The following is a 23,961-nucleotide window of genomic DNA, read 5'->3' on the forward strand; positions in this document are numbered from 1 at the left end:
GTGTGGCTATGTGTATTATTTTAATTCAGTGGACTGAATCAAGCGCTGAATGAGGATCCCTCAGTGGTAAACTGTGTATTGCGTTGTATGTTCCACTTCCTACCTTTAAGACATGAAAATTGGCTTGTCTGTCACGGTTAATTGTCAGGGGACTCGAGTAGGCAAAGAAGACTTTGCTGTAAAGCTCTTTTCACACATTTAAACTACTGAAAATGTGGACGAATCAGGTCAGACAGTTTTGCAGTTGTCCCTTATCGCAGCAGGAGATGGAGTGTGCAGCTTTGGGCTCATGCTACAGTTACATAAAAAAAAAATGGTGGTTGGAGACTGTGGCAAGACCCAAATTAGAGTGACCCTGTGATATGAAATTGTGGCCTGGTTGCTTTTGCATCTGAGATGCTGTCAGTTGCCATCTTCAAAGCAACTTATGTGAGTCGAAATGGCGATGGAACTGAATCAGTTTGAGTGAATGAGGTACGCAATGATAACTCTATGAACTGCTTAAATTCAGAGTCCACCCAGGACCTTAAATTTGAAACACAAATGTCTCAACTTTGCTTTTATATGGTAATATAACAAGAACACAACCAACCGAGTCCCTTAATGAAAACCTCCGGGACATGTTGCGCTCATCAGTACAGACTCACTCAGGTTGTTTGCAGTTTGTTGGCAATTGTCTGCGTTTATAAATTAAAGGGCAGTTATTTGCAAACCCTTGCTAATCTGTCTGAGACTGATGGCAGTCAGTCCACTTTGGATTGCAAGCAGTTGCACATCTATCCAGGTGGGAGGCAACCAATAACAAATAATTGTGGTCCTGTGACCAGTTGGTCCCACACACTTACTTGCAGTCATTCACTAAATGTGAGGAAATGAAATCCACTCATTTTTTTTTTTTCTTTAAGGAGCTCCCCACAGGTATTAGTAGTCTAGTGTGACTGAGTCTTTAGGGAGAATTGCTCTACTTTTGGTGCAGCCATCTGCCCAACCAGCTGCCAGATGGCTACATCCTTCGATCCTGGTTCACCCAAATATGTCTTCCTGTTAAAGAGAAGTTTTTCCTCCCCACTGTTGCCAAATGCTTGCTCATAGGGGATCATGTTATTGTTGGGTAGCTGTGAATATTGTGGGGCCTTTACCTTACAACATCAACTGCCTTGAAACGACTGTTGTCTTGAACTGTCGCTAGGCCCATATAAGTAAAATAAATTCTAATTAATCTGACTTTTCCACGATTTCCCGACATGCCAGTGGCCCAGCAATAGCCTACATTATCGGGAAAAATCAGCTGATAATGAAAATAACTGTGTTGTGTCTTTTGTGTAGCCACTGTAGAACAATCCATAGCAACTGGCAACATTTTTACATAATTTATTTGTTTGTTTGTTTTTTAATTAAATTTTATGGGGTTTTTTAAAACAAAAATTCCTTTGTTGTCCTTTCCCCCCAGCTATAAGCTCAGCTGCAAATAATGTAAAATAATGTGAAAGAGTAATATATTACCACTGTTACCGGATTGGTTGGGATCGGCGTCCGCGCTGTCCACAAACAGACACGGAGCATCATCACATGCCGCTGTACCTGCTCTCCTCCAACATGGACCAGTGTTTGGCCCTGACGTCAGCCGTTACCGCCCTGCCTGCAGTATCGTTGCCCACAGATGATGATGGTGGTGATGGAGACGGGAGAAGCGGCCTCGCCGTGAATCTCATTCGGAGGCGGAATTAAGGCGCACGAAGCGGACAAGTATTTAAACAAACAAACAAAAGGACAACAAACTTTCAGATGGAGAAACGGGAACGTCCGCTTCACGCGTTTGGCGCAGGGAGAGATGCCCCGCAGCAGCCAAACGCCAGGGAGCGGCGCGCTGTGTCGCTTCGGTCGGGGGTTCCTCAGTTTGGCAGCGCGCCCGTGGAGTCGATTTAGGGAAGACGTTCACTTGGTTCATATCTCCGACCCACCGGTTCTCAACGTCAGCGCGGATTCGATGGCCGGGGTCAGAAGAAATACCTTTAAAAGGGTGGAGCTGCGGTTCGTTTAATAATAAATGATGAGGAATTCCGCTCGTCACTCTCAGCCTAATTGCGAGTAGTGGATTTGATGTTTATGTGTGCCTGACACTGATACCCGAGCCCCATCAGCGCCGTGCTTTCTTTTTCCTTTTCCAGCACCCTAACAAAGAAACGGGTGATGATATGTCACCATTTGAAATGACGATGGCTGCTGGCGGGTGCGGGACTACCCCTGGCATTCACGTAAAGCGCCCTGATAGCGGCTCTCCGCGGAGGCAGTTTATGCAATCCGACGCAGTGTTGCAAGTGGGCCGATGATTTGATGCTGTACTCTGCTGTCTCCTAATGATATGATCCCAAGAACTGCCAGGCCTTTACGTTTCAGTGAAATATGCTCAGGCCTCCCGTAAAGCACCACAGAGCGAGGGAGCTGTCAGTGCGCGGGCACGGGGTGTTTCTCTGAAAAGTGGGGGCCCTCTCTGTAATTAAGGTGTGAAATCGGAGGGGCAGAGAGAGAAAAAAAGCAATCATGTCGAAAGTTGTGAGTAACAAGGAGAAGAAATCCTTCAGCAAAAAGCTGTTCCGGAGGAGCTCGGTGCGCTCCGTGGGGAGCTTTATGAGCAGAGTTCTCCGGACTCTCTCGACTCTGTCTCATTTTGGCACCGACGAGCAGGCCGCCGAGGATGAGACCGACGAGGCAACTTTGCTCCCCAACACCACCGGGGGGTCACTCCCGTCGGATGACAGCGATTGCGGGGGTTTCCCCTTTGGGGATAAGGTGCCCGGTGTTGCCGGGCTCAAGAACCACGGCAACACCTGCTTCATGAACGCTATCTTGCAGTGCCTGAGCAACACAGAGCTCTTTGCTGAGTACCTTGCTTTGGAGCAGTTCAAAGGTGGAGAGACGACAAGCAACAACGAAAAGGCCAAGTCCAACGGGGTGCTGATGCAGAAAAAAGGGGGAGGCCAGCAGCAGCCGGAGACAGGGGAGGTAACCGAGCAGCTGTCCGGACTGGTTCGGGCTCTGTGGACCTTCGAGTACACTCCTCAGCACAGCAGAGACTTTAAGGTAGGTCGTGGAGACCCATATAAAGACCCTCGCTCTGTGTGGGTCTGCACAAGTTTGACAAGCAAGCAGAAAGTGTCCAAAAGACACTAGATTTAAGTTGTGTTTCTATTTTATTTTGCAATATTTTTTTTTATTTCTTTGAGCTCCAAATTCAACAGTCATCTAACGTTTGATTAGATATGAGCTTATGGGACAACCAGCTGCACCTTATAGTCCAAGTTTTTGCCTCTTAAGTGCAACTAAGTGAACTTGAGCAACAAACTGAGTCCTACTTTTTAAGTGGTTGGCTACAAATCAATGTGTTTTTTATGTTCTCTAAACTTACATGGTTAGAAGATAAATCTGAGTGTGAACTCCTTAAATATTACAAAGATGATTAGTTTTATATTTTAGATATGCCACTTTGTGTTTCTGACTTTGATCCAGGTGTGATTGTCATACACGGGGCAGCCATATATGCACTTTACAAGCAGTACAGTGTTTATAGTAGAATCCCAGTGATCCGTGAAAAGTCAGTGTTTATAGGACTAACACTTCTTCCTTGTAAATGAAACAGAATCTTGAGCAGAGCTGTATTGAAGCTGACTGTATCAGCTTTTTGCTTCCAGCCTTGTCTGTTTTTCATTGTCATCTCTTAAATCTGCGTCCCGGCGATGAAAAGTTTGCCTGTCACGATCACAAAGATTTGCTTCTGCATAACAAAAGACGTTTTTTCTCACTCATGATGTGTTCTTGAAAAGTTCAATACAAAGTGGAGAGAGACTAAACAGAAACGGGCCATACAGCGCATTCTTTGTTCTTGACAATGTTGCTATTTCTGTCTATTTTCTTCTGCTTTAGTTGCCAGCCAAACTGCAAACAGTCCAGCTGGATATAGATTATTTTCATCATCAGAAGCATTAAACATGTTGAACTGGACATGGACACATGGGTGAATATAACCTTAAAAAAACAGAATAAAACTATGTAGGATTTTTGCAGCATACAAGTGTTTTCTAGTAACATTAGTAACGCTTCCAACTGGTGCTTTTAAAAGTGTCATTTCATAGATATTTGGGAGAACACACACACGCACACACACACAGTACAAATGGATCTTTCTCTTCAAATGTCTAAAAAATACTATTACAACCTTAAATGCTGCTAACTGGACTTCAGCAAAGCAAACTTTGTTGTGGTTTGTGTACATTAAAGATGGACATTTGCTAATTTTCCACCTCTTTTCTTAAACCACAATCTGAGCCTAAACTGGAAGCACTTAAAGACCATTAGGGAGATTTAATAAGAACACAAGGGAATTATTTTATCGTCCATTCTCTCTCAGAAGCCGCTGGTTTGAGGATTTGGTTGTAGTACACTACCTAAAATCTCAAAGACTTTGCACAAGTCTGCACTTCTGCACATCTCATCTTAAGATGAGATTTTATTTGTCCAAAGAGTTTGGAAGTTCCTTTGTTATACCAGCTGAACATTAAGTGAAACACACTAAAAAGACTTAACAAAACTGCTTACAAAGTAGAATTGGCATATAGCTAAAAATTTAAATACAATATCACAAAACAAATATCTTAAAAAAAGATCAAAATAAATACAATTATATAAAATAAGTATAAATAAAAAGTGTATTAAATATCTCAAATGTGTAAAAATATCCAATCCAACAAAGAAAAATGAAACAGAATTAAACTAAATGTAGATAAAAGCATAAATATCAGATGACATTGAAGTGGCTTCCTGTAACAGGGTCAAGTGTCAAAGCCAATGCAGTCACTCTACACACAGAGTAAAGTGTTGTGACAGTGCCAACATGAGACATTCAACATTTGTACCCCCCCCCCCCCCCCCCCCAACAAAACAAAACAAAGCAAATTATATGATGATAATATTGATATGATATTTTTTAAAACCCGTACTGATACTGATATTTGATGATCTAAAAATCCAATATGTCAGCCGATATTTTTTCTTTCAGACCCATGAAATATGAACAGCTTTGCATGACATTCATCGTGTGTAGCTTTTTATGGGCAGTTACTAAGATAATATTTGTCTAATAAGCAAAGTTCTCCAGTTCAAATCTGGGAGAAGATGCAAATCCTAAATCAACCAAAAAAGTAACAAAAACAAAAAAATGGAAAACCATGCAGGGCTATCTGTTGTGGCAACGACTTGCGAATATGGGAGCAGCCAAAAGTAGCTTCTCCTACTAAGATAATTAAAAAAAAAAAAACTAAACTTTTTTACTGTTACAATCAGTCTTTGACTACTTTTTTTATGAGTGTTGCTAACAGAGAAGTTGCCCTCTGGTGGATAAACTACTATTTCTCCTGTTTCTCCTTCTAGTTCTTTTTAAAAACTTTTAAACTTTTTCTTTATCAGGTGTTATAAATGCACATACATACATCGTGCACCTTTTAAATACACGGGAAACATAGTTATATTTTTGCTGTGTGGTGGTTTCATTCATTTTATGCCACATTTACTTAACACTTATTTAATCCTTTCAAGCTCAACCTGCTATTTGACATTTAAGTTGAACTACAAGTTCAGCTAAAATCCTGGTCAAATGTACTGCAAAGGTACAAACGAAGGTCAGTAAGAGTCACGCAAAAGTGTTTGAGTGCACAGCCTGGGAAAACAGTTTGTCCTTCCTGGCACTGGGGATTTTTGTAGTGCCTTGTTGGTGTCACTGGTTTTTAATTTAGATTTTGAACTCTGCATTGCAGACCAGAGGTTTGGGGTATGAAATGTGAGGGCACTTATTTGGCAGAAAAAAAGCCAACAACTCAGGCTAATGATGCATTATGAGAAAGATATCACAGCTTTAATGCAGTGCCTCATTTAATATTACTTTTTAAATATTATCACCAACTGATGAATTCAGAATGAAGTTACACAGGCTGAGCATCAGTATCAAGCCACTTTCATACTGATTGGTTATTGGCCTGTTGGCAAAAAACAGCATAAACCAATGGCATTGGCCGATTTTTATCAGCTAGACGTTGACAAACAGTGCGATGAACAATAAAAGACTCTGAAACAGTTCAGCCATTGTTTTTATATCGCACAACGAAGAAAACAGGGAGTAACGACTAAAACCAAATACAGTGGCACTCAGGACAATCAGGACAGTTGCTATTGGCTTAGAATTTCACATTTTGTGCATCCCTAGCTTTGCCCTATGGGAATAACAATCCCATTTTTTTCACAGTGTCTTGTCTGTCGTTAACCAAAAATACACACAGCATAGCAGTTTATAGGGTTCTATTTTTGTGAAGGTGCAGTGTTTAAAAGAGACCTGGGTATTTAGAAAATGAATCACTGATATCATCTCAGATCTCTTTACTTAAAGACAACCTTTGTGGTTGAGCCACACAAGATAGCCTGGCCCTGTTTTTTTTTGCACCATTTTGCACAAAAGCGCTGAGGCTGCTTTTGTAACTGCTCTAAAATAAGGACGACTGTCCCATAGGAGAGGCTGAGCGGCCACACAGTACCCAGTGCCGCTCGTATCTTTGACCTTGTGTGACATTTGATAGCCTCTGCGTGGAGGTGACTTCACAGCTTCCAGCCTGGGCGGCTTTGTAGAGTACGCACTGTTTTGATCTCCAGCAGCTTATTGTTTAAGGTCAAGCTTCAGCCAGTGTCCTTGCTTTAAAAAGCTTGGCCTGACCTTTAGGACTCTGCTAATCGTTGTCCTGATTAAACATAGCTGAATATTTCACAGTTAAGCAAGGTGGAAAAAGGGAACGAGTCGCTCTCTGTGAACTTTTACTACATCTCTGTTTTTTTTGTGCAAGCCACTTAAATCCATCCAATTCCTTGATTTTTCTTTTTTTCTGCTGTTGTCTGCAGAATGTAGTGTCAAAGAGTGCCCTTCAATTCAAGGGCAACTCCCAGCACGATGCCCAAGAATTCCTCCTCTGGTTGCTTGATAGAGTTCATGAAGACCTCAACCAAATTGTCCCCCTGGACAGCAGACTCCCCAGGAAGGTAAACACTGATTTAGATCACAGTTACGTGTTACCGCTGTGTCCTAAAGTAAACAGATATGCAACTGCGCATTCGGTAATTTCTGAACATTTTATTGCTTCTTGACTGCTGCTGTTGTTTATTCTCAGCCTCCAGTAGAAGAAGAAACTGTCCCTGAAGGATCTCCACTACCAGCACCTGGCTCTTTTGTACAGGAGCTGTTTCAGGCACAATACAGGTAAAATTTGCAGTTGCTGGCAGTTGCACATTTGTTTTGACTCTTTAGCACCGTGCTTGTATTACAAAACATACATACGTAAGAAAATCCTCGACATCCTTTGTTTTCTATGCTGAGAGTAATTGCCCATGTGATAAACATCCAAGTGAAACGCTGATCACAGGTCGAATCCACATTGGTATAGATGAGGATATTTATACACAGCTGTGACTTTGACATCAAACCAAACACTGTGCAAATGGAAAGCGAGATCACTCATTAGTTTGTGGATTCTTTGCTGTGGATGTTTTATCCTAGAAAGTGTTAAGCAGTGTTAAATAAGACCATAAACTCACCAGAAAAGTGTTCACTGAACTCATAAATCAAGTGAGAAGTGGAGTCATTTCCTCAGTCTTTACAGACTTCTTTCTGTAACTGGAGCAATTGCCCCCTGCTGGCCATTATTATGATTGCAGGTTCAAAGCTGCTGTTGCTTCTTTTTCTTCTTTTTCTTTTCCTTTTATTTAAAGCCCAAGAAACTTAAAATTCAGTTCAGTTTTATTATATGGCACCAATTCACATTAACAGTTGCCTTATATTGTAAGGTAAAAACTCTGCAGTATTAAAAAGAAAACCCCAACAGTCAGATAACCCTGAAAAGCAAACATTTGGCAACAGTGAGAAGAATAAACTTCCTTTTAATGTGAAGAAACCTCCAGTAGAACCAGGATCAGGGAGGGACAGTCATCAGCTGTGAGGAGACAACAGAGGGAGGCAGAATTAAAGACAAATTATGAGAGTTTTATAATTGAGAGTGATTAAATGTAGCAGTGGTGTATAAACATACAGAGATTGAAAAGAGGTCAGGAAAGAAGAAATGCTTAGTGCATGATGGGATGATGGGAAGCCTCCCAGGAGCCTGAGCTTAGGAATAAATTTGATCTGGCTCAACTATTCAGCTTCATATAAGAACATAAAAGTGGTGTCAGTTGTAATTCATTAATTCTCCTTGTTTCTCTGATTAGATCCTCCCTGACTTGCCCTCACTGCCAGAAACAGAGCAACACCTTTGATCCTTTCCTCTGCATCTCACTGCCAATCCCGGTACCTCACACAAGGTAAGGTGACTTTGGGTCTAGTTTAGAAGTAAGACAATCCATCATACAATTAAAAAAAAAGTCCCTGTATCCAAAACTGTAATGAGACAAGATCCTGTCTGAACTCCAAGCTTGGAAACAAAGGGAGTGTCAAACCGAGCCCAGACAAACACTGTGAGAGATGTGACAGGAAAAAGCTAAAATTAGAAGATGCTGTCTATCTTTGGAACATCGGTCCAGTCATGGTTATGAAACAGCCAATTAAATCCAGTCGTTCTGTTGTGCAGGCCCCTGTATGTGACAGTGGTGTATCAAGGAAAGTGCTCCCACTGTATGAGAGTCGGGGTGGCGGTGCCCCTCTCTGGCACCGTGTCCAGGTTGAGACAAGCTGTGGCCCAAGAGACCAAAATACCTGCCCAACAGGTGAGGCCTCATTTAAAACTTTCCTCTTTGTGTTCCTGTTAACGAACCCGCATCAGTAATTTAGTGTTTTGGGTTTTTTTGATTCCCCGTCACTGCTTAGATTGTTCTCACTGAAATGTACTACGATGGCTTCCATCGCTCCTTCTGTGACGATGACGACGACCTCGAGATCATTCAGGAGAGCGACTCCATCTTTGCTTTCGAGACACCCGAGCTGTTCAGACCGGAGCAGATCCGCTCCAAGCGATGTGGTACGACATCCTGTTTACTCACTCTTTGTCTCAGTGTAGTGGGTTGACAAAAACAGGCAAAATGTTTCATTTTTGGGAAGGTAAAGCAGCATGTTGGATTGATTTTTGGAAACACTTCACAAGGGAGCACGTGGGTTTTTTCCCCCCCAACTTGAACTTTTTCTGTGTACGTTTCAGGAAGCCCACATGCCAATCTCAATCAGAACAACTTGAAGTATGGGACAGATAATAACAGGATGGCCACACAAATACAAGAGCCTACAACACCACCTCAGAGTCCCAATAAGAACAGCGGGCAGGCTGAGAAGATCGTCCTGCTGGTGTGCAACAGAGCCTGCGCTGGACAGCAAGGACGCAGGTGCTTTAATGAACAGAGCTGTGTAAGAATTGCAAATTTAATCCACAAATCTTCTAAAACTTGCTGTTTTTCTATTTTCCCCCAGGTTCGGTAATCCATTTATTCTATATTTGGAGCGTACAGTGACCTGGGATGTACTACAGAAAGAGATTTTGGAGAAAATGAGGCATGTTCTGCGCCCTGGAGTCTTTGTACAGGTGCATATTATGACGTAAACACAGCAACCTCACATTTTGATAAGCTTTTAATGAAGATTAAGTTTTTTCTTGTCTTACCCTTGACGCCCTGTAGGTGGGGCCCTTCACTTTGCGTGTGGTAGGAGTGGTTGGAATCACATATCTCTTGCCTCAGGAGGAGCAGCCTCTCTGCCATCCCTCTGTGGAAAGGTAATGCCGCATATCCCCGCTAGGATGCAGTGTTACCCCACCTGAATGTCATTGTAGAAATCCTGTGGCGTGTTCTGTCCAGTTGAAGGTGATTGAAGAGCCTCAGCGAACCTTCATTGGTATTGATGTCAAAATAAATCCTGAGATGTCTGATAGCTTGTCTGGTTCTAATAGATTTTCTTCACAGAGGCTGTCGACCTCTGGGGTTGTTGCATGGATTTTTTATTTAATGAAAAGAAAGTTGTGAGTGACATTTGCTCCGCTTGTGTTACATGAACAAACAAAGACTCGTTCAAACTAAACTTTAAAACAAAAAACATGGTCACCATCACAAGTTCTGATGATGACTTCAAGACTAGGACAATGGTTAATAGTGGCTAGTGGTGAAAATCTAAAACAGAAATTACCTCTAGAGGAGGCGTAAATCTTTCTGTGCTTATATAATAAATATAATAATGAATTAAAAAACCCAGTTAAATGTGTAAAATTAAACATTTAATGTGTCTCTGGTCTAACTTTTAACAGAGCATACAAGTCCTGTGGTCCTGGAGGACCCCCTCATGTCAAAATTGTTGTTGAGTGGGACAAGGAGACGAAAGACTAGTACGTGACACCCACACGCACACACACACACAAAATTAACACAAGAACTGGACTAAAAAAATGATGGACTGATAGAGTGATGAATCCAAATAAGAGTTTTTGGTTCAAATTGTTGTCTGTAGAAACGGAGGAGGTCAGGTGAGCGGTACAACATTGAGTATTTACAGACATCTGTAAAACCCAGTGGAGGCTCGGTCATGGTTTGAGGCTGTACTTCAGCCAGCAGTGTTGGGGATCTTGTCAAAATTCATGGAAATATAAACGCAGAAATGTACCATCAGATTTTGTTCCACCATGCAACACTATCTGGAAAGTGTCTGATTGGCAGTGACTTTGATTTTCTGCACGGCAATGATCTTAAACTAAATTTCAGTAAATGCAGAGCTCGATAAATAAAAACAGCAACACACAATACAGCACTATCAGTCGTAGACTGGCCTCCCAAAAGCTCAGAACTCAACATTATTGAAGCAGTGTGGGATCATCTTGACAGAGAACAGAACAAAAGGCAGAAACATCCAAGGAAGAGCCTTGAATGTCCTTCAAGAACTCTGAAAAACTATTCCTGAAGACTACTTAAAGAAATTACAAGAGAATAATGAAGAGTCATGATGTTCCCACCAAATATTGACTTTCAAGCTCTTTGGAATTGTACAAACTCTTTTTTTTCCCTTATATGCTCTATTTCTATGTGTTTTCTCATATATATAAAACATGTGAAGACATGAGGGGTGACTTTAGCACAGCGCTGTATAGTAACTCTTTTGAAGTTGTGTATTCCCTCTGTGACTTCGGCTGTGTTACGCCCACAGTCTGTTCAAAAGAACTGAGGACGAGTACATCCCCGATGCTGAAAGTGTGCGGCAAGCGAAGGAGCAGCATCTGCAGCCTCAGACCTGCTCACTCGCCCAGTGCTTTCAACTCTACACCAAAGAGGAACAGGTATGCTGGTGTGACCTGCACAAAAAATATTACTGATACTGATTAAAATATATATATTTCCCCTTGCATGCAGGGGTGCAGAGCGTAAAGCCTGTTTTGTGCTTAAAGTTTGCCACTTTAAAGCGTTTTCACATTAATTTCAGCTTGCTCCTGATGATGCATGGCGCTGTCCACACTGTAAGCAGCTTCAGCAAGGCAGCATCAAACTCAGCCTGTGGACCCTGCCAGACATCCTCATACTTCACCTGAAACGCTTCAGACAGGTGCAATATTGTATCTTTTCATACGATGTAAGTAAAAAACAAAAAAACCCCCAAACTTAAACGTATTGCTTCTACAGGACGGGGATCGGCGAATGAAGATGCAGAACATGGTGAAGTTCCCGCTTACGGGCATGGACATGGCACCTCATATGGTAAAGAGAAGCCAGAGCAGCTGGAGTCTGCCCTCCCACTGGTCGCCATGGAGACGGCCGTACGGGATGGGTCGTGATCCAGAGGACTACCTTTATGACCTGTATGCGGTGTGTAACCATCATGGGACCATGCAGGGAGGACATTACACAGGTGAGGAAGCACCATATCCAGCTGGGTACAGAAGCTCTCCAGGATATTTATGTTGTTTTATTTCATTGTGTCTTGTAGCTCACTGTAAGAACTCCATCGATGGGCAGTGGTACTGCTTTGATGATAGCGATGTTCATCCCATATCTGAAGATGAGGTCTGCAAGCAGACTGCTTACATCTTGTTTTATCAACGACGTGCAACTATCCCGTCCTGGTCTGCCAACAGTTCTGTGGGAGGTAATTTGTGACAATGTTACTGTGTGCAGACTCATGTCCAATATGCAAGAAAAAGCATTTGGCAATAAACCCATAAAAAGGAACACAATTTTGAGTCATTTTCTCATGCACCTAAATGGTAAATGGACTGGTGCTAGTATATCACCTTTCTAACATTTGCACACACTCTCACATGGATGCATTGGGGGAAACCTGAGGTTCAGGATCCTGCACAAGTGGGCTGAAGGAGTTAGAGATCGGTCCACCGACTGTGATTTGTAGGCGACCTGGTTTTACCACTGTTGCTATATTATTCCTTGGAAGTTCCTTTATAAACACTTACACTAGCACATCTGTTAAAACAGTGCAGAGGGCAAACATTCAAACTGATTCAAATTTGCTGTGGATGATCAATGCTGGTGATGAGTGCTCGGTCTGTGGCTACCACTGAGCACTTTCAGCAGTTTATGTACTCTACAGTTTCAAAGCCTGAAGATGGAGCATCGTGCAGGGAGCAGGTGGTTCTTCTTCTTTTTTCCTCAGCAGTCATGAGATTAAGCACTGGGAATTCATCCTCCAGGGTGTGACTGTGGTGTTTGAAGGGAAACACTGTGGAGAACTCCACTGTGTGGTGGCATACAAACCCACTGGTTAGATTTGCTTCCCTGTGACTTTGCACACTTGCCCAAAATGAAAATAATTTTTAAGGGCTCCTGTTTTCAGACACTGAGAGAAATCCGGCTCACATCACAGAGATCTAAAAGTAGAAGGTCTGAAGGTTCATGAGCAGATGACCTTAAAGGTTTTTGATATTTATTTTTTATGTGCTGTATCCTGGAACTTTTTTATTGCACCTCATACCTCACATATTAAATTATCCTGTAATGCTCATAATATATAGATGTTCAACCACTGTCTGTCTGTTTGGCCTCTCAGGTTCCACCAGTTCCTCTTTGTGTGAGCACTGGATTAGTCGGCTGATAGGAAGTCGTCCACCTAGCCAAGCCTCATCAGGGTCCTCCAGACGCACCTCGCTGGCCTCTCTTTCTGAGTCTGCTGAGTTTGCTGGTGAACGGAGTGAAGATGATGGTAAAGAACACTAATATCACACAATTACATGTGTTTTTTTCAGCTGACAAGCATGACTATTTTCTTAATGCATGTTCTCTGCCCTGCAGGTTTATCTTCCAGACCAGCAGTGAGAGGCATGCAAAGGCAAACTTTCTCCTCAAGATCTTCCATCGCAAGTCCCTTAGCACTGAGTGAAAACGGTGCTAAACCATCCTGGCCCCACTCTGCTAAGCTCCAGCTTCGTTCCAACTCTCCCTCACGCTTCTCCCTGGAGTCCCACTCCTCCTCCCCAGTACTGGAAAGGATAGGAGAGGTGGTTGATACCAAGCAGTCTACCTCCTGCTTCACTGGGTCACCGAAGTTAGATAAACTGTCAGGGGGCAAGTCGGCTATTGGTGCTTTGGAGAGTAATGGAGGCGCTAAAAGGCTGATAGAGCAGGTGCACTCGAAAGCTGTGCTGCAGGCAGATCAGAGGAGCTCCATCCAGGCAGGAGATAACAACAATTTACTGGTTGGGGCTGAACAGGTCAGTCCAAGACATGGTGCAGCTGCAAAGGAGGTGAAACCAAGGACTGTGGCCGTGGACAGCAGCGGTGTCAAAAGGTCCTCTGCCAAGACTGGGCTGGAGAGCGAAAAGAGCCCAAAGAAGCGCGCTGCCACCTCCTCGACGTCATCCAGCTCTCTCTCTCCTGCATCTCCGGCCATTGATAAGTCACAGTCTCGAACACAATCCAAAAGCGCAGCGGCACCATCAACGCCAAAAGACAAAAGCGATGGAAGCACTAAAATTTGCAAGGGCGGCTCCTCCAGAACAGCAACCCCCTCTAAAAAAGGATCATCCCAAACCACGGAGGTATTACATCCTGAGTTGGCTGCACAGAAAAAGAGTGGATCTCCCGGATTACAAAACTCACACCCTCAGAGGAGGACATCACCCAGAGGGGTTAGTGAGAAAAGCTCCGCTTCAGGAAGGAACAGAGCAGCAGACAGGAGCACTAGCCGTGAATCGTCACGGACCAATACGGCGTTAGAGAAGAAAGTTAGCCATGGAGGTCCTCCCTCCAGGCTGAGCGCTGCTAGTAGAGCTGAGGGCAGGCCAGGCAAGGCTATGGAAGACAGAGCAGCAGCCCGGAGCTCAAGCAGTAGCTCCTCCATTACTAGTCTCCGATCCTCAAGTGTAGGTGTTTCCTCTTTAAATACAGCTCCACCGCTAAGAGGCCCCCAGAGGAGCAGTAAGACAGAGGACAAAGGTTTGTCCTTCTTTAAAACTGCTCTGAGGCCTAAAGAGACCCGGAAACCAAGTGATAGCGGCAAAGCAGGGGCAGGAGAGGGGAAAGGAAGTCCAGAGGAGAGTGGTGGGAGCGCATCTAGAGAAGGAGTCCCGCACGGAGTGAGCAAAAAAACATTGTGCGTGGCCTCGGAGTCCAACGCGAGCACAGCCAAAGACAAGGAGTCCTCTAAGGCATCAAGTTCCGCCAAGCACTCACTGCTGCCCTCCACAAAATCAAAGCTTTCTGGAGCAGAAACAGCAGCTCAGTCTCCTGCCACTGCAAAGGACCCTTCAAAGAAAGAGCCGGCTAAAAAGACATTACAGTCCAGAAAGATCCCCATCAACTCCACACAAACTAGCCAGAAATCCAAGTGATGTTACTCCGAGGGTCTGAAAAACAATCTCTCTAAAGTGCAGCTCTGAGGTGTTTTTCTGTTTCTTTTTAACCATCAAACCAGACACAAAGCATGTCTGGCAAAACAACTTTGAAGCACCTGTAGCTTTTCAGTGGTCACTGAATACCAGCTGCCATATTGGACACCTCTTGCCCACATTGTTAAATAGTTATTTAGGAATGGATTTTAACAGAAGCACTTTGTATGGATTGCATTGATTTTCAGGCGTATTATACTGTGTTGTAAATAAGCATGGGCGTGTGTTTAAATTATTGCCTTGTTCTGTCTGTAGCATCGTCGGGAGAAGAGCAGCTCATAGCGAGAATAAAAGTCACTTTGCACAAGTTGGAAAGTGGATGCGGAAAGGAGAAAGGAACTTTTCAAACACGGACTCACTCAGTCACCAAAGGAAGTTTACTGGCAATTTTTAACATGCTGATGCAGCAAATTATTTTCAAGAGAAGATCTTTACGTACAGCTCTCCTCCAGTATCGAGAGCCATTATGTCAACGACAAACATCAGTGCCTCAGATAATCGCAGAGAAGTATTTAATCGAAAGTTGTGTAACTGCAGGTGTTGGTAAATTTGTAACTCGATTTTAATATTTATCAAGCACTGAAAATGTCATTTCAAGTAAAACACAATAACGCCTGTTTAGTGCGAACCGCTGTTTACATGTGCTCTTTTTTGACGTAGTAATTCTGCAATAGCCTTTAAAAAAACAAACAGAAAAAAACAAAGTTTTTCTTCTTTTTTTATTCGACCACATTCTGACTGTCGCCAAGAAGCTGAGGAGTGAAACGTGCGTCATCAGTGTCTAACGTCTGGAGATCCTCGGTCCACCATGGTTCTTAACATTTGTGTTTATTAACCTGTAATAACCCCTCAAAACCACCCCTGCCCTCCAGCTGCTGACGCCAACACTTAACTGCGGTGCCCAGGTTCCCTTGTGGGAAATCGAGCCTCTTCAGACTGCCAGACGTCTCCAAACATTCCTCCCAGACGAACACAGGGTTAATGTACAAAAAAACCGCATAAACAACATGCTCAAAGACAGCCTGTCCTCTGTCTTCACATGCCACATCACAGCTTGTGCGCATCTTAGCTTGCAATACAGAGTAGTACTCCACAGAACGCACTGACTGTAGACCTGAGAAAAAGAGATCACTATTCCTGAAGTATGTGACAGTTGTTGCATGATAAATTGCTTATGCATGCACTTAACTATGCAAGCAGATTCTTGTAAATGCCCACACTGAGTATGTAGAAGTGCCACTCTTGTTGGATGTGTATTTATTTCCAAGTATATATATGTATATGTACATGTATATATATATATCTATATATTTATATATGTATATATATATATATATTAATTATTATTATTATTATTATTTTTTTTTTCAAAGGCCAGCATCGGAGAGCATGTAAAGGCATCTTTATTAAAGCTTTGTTTGCACATTTCCTCAGAGTAATATAGAGTTCATATGAATGAAGGTTTTCTGTAGTGTATTCATTTGTCTCATGTTTCCCCCTCGAAACAAACACTCACAGTTGCACTTATTTTTTTAAACAGTTTTCATGACTTTTGCAGCAAAAATGCTGCTGCAGCTTTCGGATTGTGTTACAGTCGGATCACTTTTAACTGGTCAATATTAGCAGAGCTATATTTGCCCCAGGATGGGAGTGTTTTATGATAGACCCAGTGACAGGCTTGTTGTCTGGGTTTAAAGGGGCATTAGTGGTCTGTGTAGTTCCAGAGACATCTGCTCTAAAGATGTCTGCCTCTTCTTTAGTGAAATGGAGCTGTGGCCCTCACCGTGCCCAAAAATCACAGATTTTAAAAGCTCGGCAGCAGAAATCTGATGTAGTGCAAAGAAAGAAGTTCCAGCATGAAACTGCTTGTGAGGATTTTTATTTGTATTTTTTTTTATTTGTATTTTTTTTTTAAGTAACCTTGTGACTTACATTTAGCTGATTTTGGAGTGAACTCTATTTCTGTTCATGCATTTAGACAGATTGTGGCCACTCATGACCAGTCTGCATAACTGTGCTGCTTTTGTCAGAAAAAAACTGATGTGCAGTATACACGTATGCATCTTTTACATAAGATCAAAACATGAACCCTTCTACAAAAACAAAACAAACCCCCCCAAACAAATGCTAATATCTTACAGTGAAACATTGGAAGGCTTCATTAACCTATACAACAGGAACTCTACTTAAGTCAAACCAATCAATGAAAGTTTTAATAATAAAATGATTTACTGAATGTCACATTTAAGGGTGAGTGTATATCACTAGCCACAAACTGCTTTGCGGGCTCTAAGTTTTCAGCACATGCAGTGCAGAATAAATCAAAGATGCTATCTTCAGTGCCTGCTGGCTACAGTTTGTTGATGCTGTGGTATTAAAACCCAACACATGCAGTATATGAACTGGAAAAAAAAAACCTGACCTATGTATGTCGCGCCAGTGTTGATGATATGTCAGCAATGTGGAAATGCAGTACTGTGAGGAATTATTTGTTTACACAAAATGCATGGGAATTATTAAAACCTTTTTATTTTCCCATTTGTATCGAGTCATTTTATTTAAAAAGTGCTGTGTTCGTCTTTTCTGTTGATCTGAGGAGGAAAGTGGGGCGGTGGTAATCACAACTGAAAGCAGGATCGGTGAAAATGCTGTCTCTGTCTCTCTGTTTGCGTGCAGACAGCTTGACCTGCCGGTGCTTTGTTTTTCATTTAGAGTGTTTGTATAACTAGCTTGGGGGACAATTTATTCTTCCATTTCTCATTACCTCCACTTGGTGGTGCTCGGTGTTTGCCTGAAAGTCTCAGAAGAGCCAGAAAAAAACGAGTTAGGGAAATAAAGCAGCACTCGGTGTGAATTTGCTCTTGACAAATGCCCTTCAGTCTGAACTTGTGGGATTATTAAGATATATAAGAGTGTCAGGTCTAATGCTGTCAGCGGGGCAGATGATATGTTATTAAACTACAGCACCATCATTTATTTAGAGCTGATTCAATTGCAGTTTTATTAGTTTGGCCCAAGGCTGGGCATATTAAGAGTTAATGCTGCCTCTTTGTCTTTTCTATTCTTGTAATTTTGTGTAACAGTCATCAGTTTTGGGGATTACATTTTCTGCCGCTCACTTCTCACCTCTTGTGCAGTCAGAAGACTGATGAAATTTTAAAAATTGCCTGGGGTGTGACGGGGCTACAACATGCTTCTCCCCACATGCAGCAGATTTTATACACTTGTAGGAAAGTGTATATTTTCTCTCTTTTTTTGAAACCCTAAAGGACAATGAGAGGCTCTCCTATTTAAATGCACGTATGGACGTAATTAAATTCACCGACTGCAACCCGGCACAGGATCATTCTGTAATGGAGCCAGGCTCTTCTAGTGCCGAAATCAATAATCATTTGCCAATTGTATCACTTCCAAGAGAACATCATTAGCAAGACCTCGGTGGAGAATTCAGCAACTTTTATCAGGATTTAGCACACAAACTGTGACATTACCCTCCGTGACTCCTGAACACAAGGCTGAATTAGTTTACATGTTTTGCTTTTGCTACATTAATGTGCTTGGTGCGTCGTAAAAAAGGCAATCTAATTGTATTGATCAAACCAATCTCGGTATCTTCTGGGGGCCAAATTTAATCCTTAATGCTGCTGCAAATGCTCCAGCGTCCCCGCGCAGGAGCAGGAGAGGAACGGGAGCTTCATGATTTCACTTTTTCACTGCTTGCTGCTTGGATGGATCGATGCATTGACTACTGTGCTGAAGGTGAAATACTCAGTGTGGCCACACACACACACTTATAAACACCTCTATAACACAACACAACAAATAGAACCAAGTGTAACAGCCATGCAACACTGTGAAACACATCTGACTGGATTTTCATTTTTGGTGCCCGTGTTTGTGTTGGTGTTCCATTGTTTTGTATTAAAATTCATAAGATGCTGCAGTGCTATAATACATCCAGTAGAATCTTGCTATTGGAATGTGTGTTATATGCTAACACAAACACACACACACACACACACACCTATATATATTGTATACCTCTCTGCAGTATGACCTTATTATGCAGGACAGTGCTAATTTGTGTTGCATTATGAGCTTTTCTTTCTGTCTTTTTACATTAATGATATGTTTCTTTTTAGTTATTCATTTCCTATCTGATCCAATAATTTAGGGTATATAATCAGCCTCATTTAACTTGCCCAGCATTGTTCCCCTCTGACAGGACAGAAAAGAAAGATGCAGCAGAAAAGTGAAAAGCTTTCAAAAGCCTGTGGTAGCAGCTAAACTGATTAATCCTAAAGTCAGATATCTTGGTATTAATAGATCAGAGAATTATTTAAAAGGGTTTCTTTTCTTTGTAAAAGAAAAAAGCCTTTTATGTAATTTAATCATTTTTAGCTTTTCAACCAGTATTGTCACATGAAGGCACTCACAAGTTAGTTTCATTCACAAGATTTCTTCATTTCTACATTTAAAATGTGTAAATAACTTTAGGCAAGAAACTCGTACTTATTCTTGTGTTTTTGGTTTCCCTCTGTCAGTTCATAAACTGTATATAAAAGATGAAAATAGCCACCAGGAAGGCAACCAGTGATTTTCTATGTCCTGTTTTTCAAACCTCAGGCCAAACATTTTCATTGTTACCAGAGTTCATGAGTGTGGGGTGGACCTGATTTAAAGATAACTATAAAAAGTCATTTGAGAGCAACTTGTCAATTGCCAGTTAGGGTCACCCTAAAACATGTCCTACTTCCTTCTAGACACTCAGAGGACCAAAAGACTTGAAACTAACAACAGATCTAAACTGTAATATTTAACTTCTTTGTCTAACCACTGGCATTACCCTTGAAATGTTGGTTTAAACCACTTTTGTTTTTTTCACTTTTGTTGAAATGATGCTTTGCTCATTTTAATATTCAATTCAATTGATTTAAATTCTGTTTTATTTATAAATCGCAACAACAACAGTGGCATCAAGATGCTTTATATTTTATGGTAAAGACGCTACAATAATGCAGAGAAAACAGAGAAAACCTGAACACTTGTATGACCTCATATGAGCAAACGCTTTGGCGACTTGCTTTTAACAGGAAGAAAAAGGGCGGAAGACAGAGCAGTTTAAATAGAGTTCCTAGCACAGATGTTGTTATTGTATACCTAAGGTCGGTGCTAGATTGGATCAACCAGAGGGACTGTCATCACTGCTGTGATTTTTTATTTGTTGTCACAGTCACACTGGAGAAAACGGTGGTTGGAGACTGCCACACGACCAAAATTAATGGGACTGTGTTCAATGAGCTTGTAATTTTACTACCTTTGAAATGGTTGCTTCAAAGATGGCGACCAGATCTGCGACCACTTACAATCAGTTGGTATCTGTAAAGCAACTTTGGTTCATGTGGCAATAAGATGGAGTCAGTCTGCTGCCAGTTTAAGACTGAATGAGGTAAAACTGTCATAAATCAGCCAAAACTGCAAACCAGTTCATGTCAACATAACAATTCATTTTATTAAACAGAATTTCAGGTTAAATACTTACATTTAGAGTCCAGCTGGAACCTCATTGATGTGAAACAAAAATCCTCAAATTCCTTCACAAATAATGACGTGATTGCTGCAGGATGCCAATCTACCTGTGAAAACCTGGGTGCTGGCCAACCTGGCTTTAATAGTAAAGCAGATGTAGTATAGATGAGTTATACTCACCAGCACAGACTGATTGCAGCATTTTGGCAACTCGTCTGCAATAAATTAGACAAGAGTTATTTACAAACCTTCCTCTGTCTGAGAGTGACTGCTGTCATCCAAATCAGATCGCAATTTGGAGACAGGTTGCCTTCCACCAGGCAACCTGTGCAACTGCTTTGTAGTTCAGAACTGATCATCCAGATGTTGAGGGTGTTGCATACTCAAGCTTGCTAAATCAGAAAAAAATAGCACCATTTTACACCAGTGTGACTCACAGTCCACATTTAAAAATGTTAGTGCTCAACAAATTTCTTAAGCTTCTATCTATCTATCTATCTATCTATCTATCTATCTATCTATCTATCTATCTATCTATCTATCTATCTATCTATCTATCTATCTATCCATCCATCCATCCATCCATCCATCCATCCATCCATCCATCCATCCATCTATGCTAACAAACTGCATCTCCTTAAGTACCCAAGAAAAAGACGGAAACTGTTAAATTTTCTCTTTTTTACATTTTCTACTCAACCCTTATCAATTCATAATCATAAAGTGAAAATTTAACAACCTATGCTTCACCAAATGTGTTCTCAGTGTAGGGCTGTTTCCCCCCCTGCCAAATGAGAAACAAATTAAATCATTCACTTGTTTCAGCAGCGAGCGTGTCAGTTATTTCTCTTCTCTTGAGCCCAGTGATGGAGCACTTTAGTTCTCCTTTAATCGGATATGAAAAGCCTAGTAAGCCTTGAGTGCATTGGAGAGCGAGCGAGCTGCTTTTTAGGCAATGCAATATACATGATGCGTCTTGTGGGATATCTAAGGCTGAATTACGTAACCCTAAGCAGTGAGTTGTGTCTTGAAAACAACTTTAACACCCAAAGAGACTCTGCTGTTGTTTCTGGACTAGAGACAGCTTCCACAAACTGTCAGGGTTGGTGATCTTTGTACCCTTCTCTAGCAGCACAGGATTAATGTGCAGTTTTTTAATGCAGCACAATAATCTTGCTAAATATAATCCCCATCATCGCTCCGCACATTATCAGCTCAGTCTTAACTGCAAGATAGTTTTAATTCTAGCGTAAATTACCCCCAGATTTCTTTGAGTAATTAATTCACTGACATTCAGTTGAGTGCTCTTTATGAAGGAAGAAGCTGGAAGACGATACAGTCGCTAAAACCGCAACCTGTAAAATGTCTGAGACCCAGCAGCCTCATCCCACAGGCAGAGCATTTATTTCTCCTACATAATGCGTGGCAGTGGGTAGCTGGAATCCCAAGGCCGTTCTAATACAGAGGGACTCATCAGGATGCTGGAGAGCAAGGTGTGAAGTGTCAAAGTTGGACATAAAGCCAGCGCATGTCTGCCACGCTTCCTCTGACACCCATCCTACACCATTGGCTGTGCGAGGAGTGATTGACTGAGAGGTTGATTATGCTTTTTTCAGCCAGGTGGTTGGCAGGCAGAGAGGCGCATATCACCAGATTGCTGCATCAGCCAAAGTGTGAGGCCACAGTTTCTGGCAACAGTGCGTCTGGACGAACATCACAGGAATAATAAAAAGATGCAGGGATGTCAATCATCAGCTAAAATGTGTCTGTTTGGTTGATGATCCTTTTTTTTCTCTCCCTGTTTTGTTGGCAGCAGTCTCTCCATCTTCCTTCTTGTGTCATTAGAGGCTTTTGCCTTTTGAGCAATGCTGAGACGGAAGACAGGCGATACTGCACGGGTAAAAAAAACTGGAGGTTTTTTGGGTTCTTGGGGGAGACGGAGGAAGTCTTTGATGTTGGGGAGTTTTCATGGAGGCAAATAACACACTTTGATATTTTACGAACCATCTCTGCTTTTAAAAAAAAAAAATGCAGGCAAAAAGCGGCAGTATAAACACCACATACGCAGCTACAAACACACAAATATCCACACATATACTCTGTCAAAGTCGAGCTTCGAATTACCACCCAGCTGAAAGATTTGCCGTGATTTTTGTCTGTGGATATTTGTCTTCCACACCGCAGAGTTTCTGAAAGTTGCAATTTTCCTGATGACCAATGAGCGGAAGCCTGTCCTGCTTGATTTTCAGAGGAAGATAAATTAGTGTTTGGATGAACATAAAAGGTAATGTATTCATAAAAGCTGTGATGAGTGCAGCTGTCTCTAGCATCTGACATCCAATCTGAGACAAGCCGCCCGGGGAGTCTGGACCATCCTCCACCCTGAGTTTGTGTGTGTGTGTGTGTGTGTGTTACTGTGTGATGGAGTAGAATTTCATTTTTTGTGATGGAAAGCACAGTACGAGTATTTCTTAGAGAACTAAAGATTATGTGCTGCTGCTTTGATTACATTCAGAAGCCAAACATTTAAGTTAAGTATTGTAATGATTAAAGAGGGCTGCTGATCAAAATGAGCGTATCTGTATCAAATATTGCTCTGATTTACTTATTTAAGCTGTGACTAAGATGCAAATTTCATGAATGATGTGAAATATAATCAACAACTTGATGCTGAAATAAATTGGTTTTTTTAAAATTAATTATCTAAAAAAAAAACAGAATACTTTATGAAAAGCAGCATGATAGAAAAATCATGAGGATTACACACCACTTCAAAATATATAATTAGTTTGTGTTTTCTTTTTCTTTTCCATAACATAATTGGTTGTACCTTTATATACACAATATGTGCAGGGGTTAATGCACACAGCAAAATGAAATAACTGTGCATATGGAGCAGGCTTATGCAGAATCTCCTAATCTCACACCAGGATTCAGCTGGTCCCTCCTTTCACACCGATCAAATGCTGAAACGATGAGGTATAAAACAACCATTCTACATTGTGAGAAGTGCAAATCTTCACTGGTTTAATGACCTATTTCCCACTGAAAAGTGTTTAGAAATACATTTATTACCCGAAAGAACAGTTTGGACCTTAAAACCTACTCACAGACCCGCTCTACTTGGTTTCTTTCATTGCTGAGCTCCAGCTTTGCATGGCTTCGTCGTAACCCCCTCCCCACCACTGAAATCCTCATGCGCAGCATGTCGACTCAGGTGTGGTCTGGAAGTCCAGGGGTTTGCTGATACATCAGAGATGTTTTGCTTTGCTGTGGATGCGAGGTTCATCTGGAGGCAGCCTTGGGATGAGACTTGTTATTCTCCTCAGTGAGACACGAGGCACGAGCTCTAATTAGAACACATCTCCTGGTGAGAGAGACGCAGAGGGTTTGACTACTGCTCCGATCTAATCAGCTTTCTGCCGCACTTTAGCTACTCCGCCGAAAACAGGCTCTCAACCCGCCTGACAAACGGATGCAACAACAGGGAGATGGCACTAAACAACTGTTTCTAATTTGGAGGACTTTGCTGAATTTTACTGATCTG

General features: G+C 41.9%; 1 protein-coding gene across 1 annotated transcript; it reads left to right on the top strand.

Moving 5' to 3' along the window:
- The first annotated feature begins 1,588 nt into the window (after positions 1–1,588).
- LOC146568338 (ubiquitin carboxyl-terminal hydrolase 31-like) lies at positions 1,589–17,419 on the top strand. Its single transcript, XM_085284333.1, has 16 exons — positions 1,589–3,081; positions 6,937–7,074; positions 7,203–7,291; positions 8,296–8,388; positions 8,655–8,790; positions 8,891–9,041; positions 9,219–9,399; positions 9,485–9,596; positions 9,691–9,785; positions 10,311–10,388; positions 11,201–11,330; positions 11,474–11,593; positions 11,671–11,896; positions 11,975–12,133; positions 13,049–13,201; positions 13,291–17,419. The coding sequence occupies exons 1-16, from the start codon at positions 2,542–2,544 to the stop codon at positions 14,826–14,828; spliced, it is 3,939 nt and encodes a 1,312-aa protein (XP_085140459.1). The 5' UTR covers positions 1,589–2,541; the 3' UTR covers positions 14,829–17,419.
- Positions 17,420–23,961: the final 6,542 nt, after the last annotated feature.

The sequence above is a fragment of the Mchenga conophoros genome, linkage group LG8 (assembly GCF_057382185.1).
Source record: "Mchenga conophoros isolate Kocher_MC1m ecotype Shallow Benthic linkage group LG8, M_conophoros_male_GT1.1, whole genome shotgun sequence".
NCBI lineage: Eukaryota > Metazoa > Chordata > Actinopteri > Cichliformes > Cichlidae > Mchenga > Mchenga conophoros.

What these genes read in the sequence shown, in the direction of transcription:
- LOC146568338 (XM_085284333.1), top strand. Translation starts at nt 2,542, where the DNA reads ATGTCGAAAGTTGTGAGTAACAAGGAGAAGAAATCCTTCAGCAAAAAG. An exon ending in AGCACAGCAGAGACTTTAAG is followed by an intron (nt 3,082 to 6,936) that starts GTAGGTCGTGGA and finishes TGTTGTCTGCAG; the next exon opens with AATGTAGTGTCAAAGAGTGC. An exon ending in ACCTGAAACGCTTCAGACAG is followed by an intron (nt 11,594 to 11,670) that starts GTGCAATATTGT and finishes TTGCTTCTACAG; the next exon opens with GACGGGGATCGGCGAATGAA.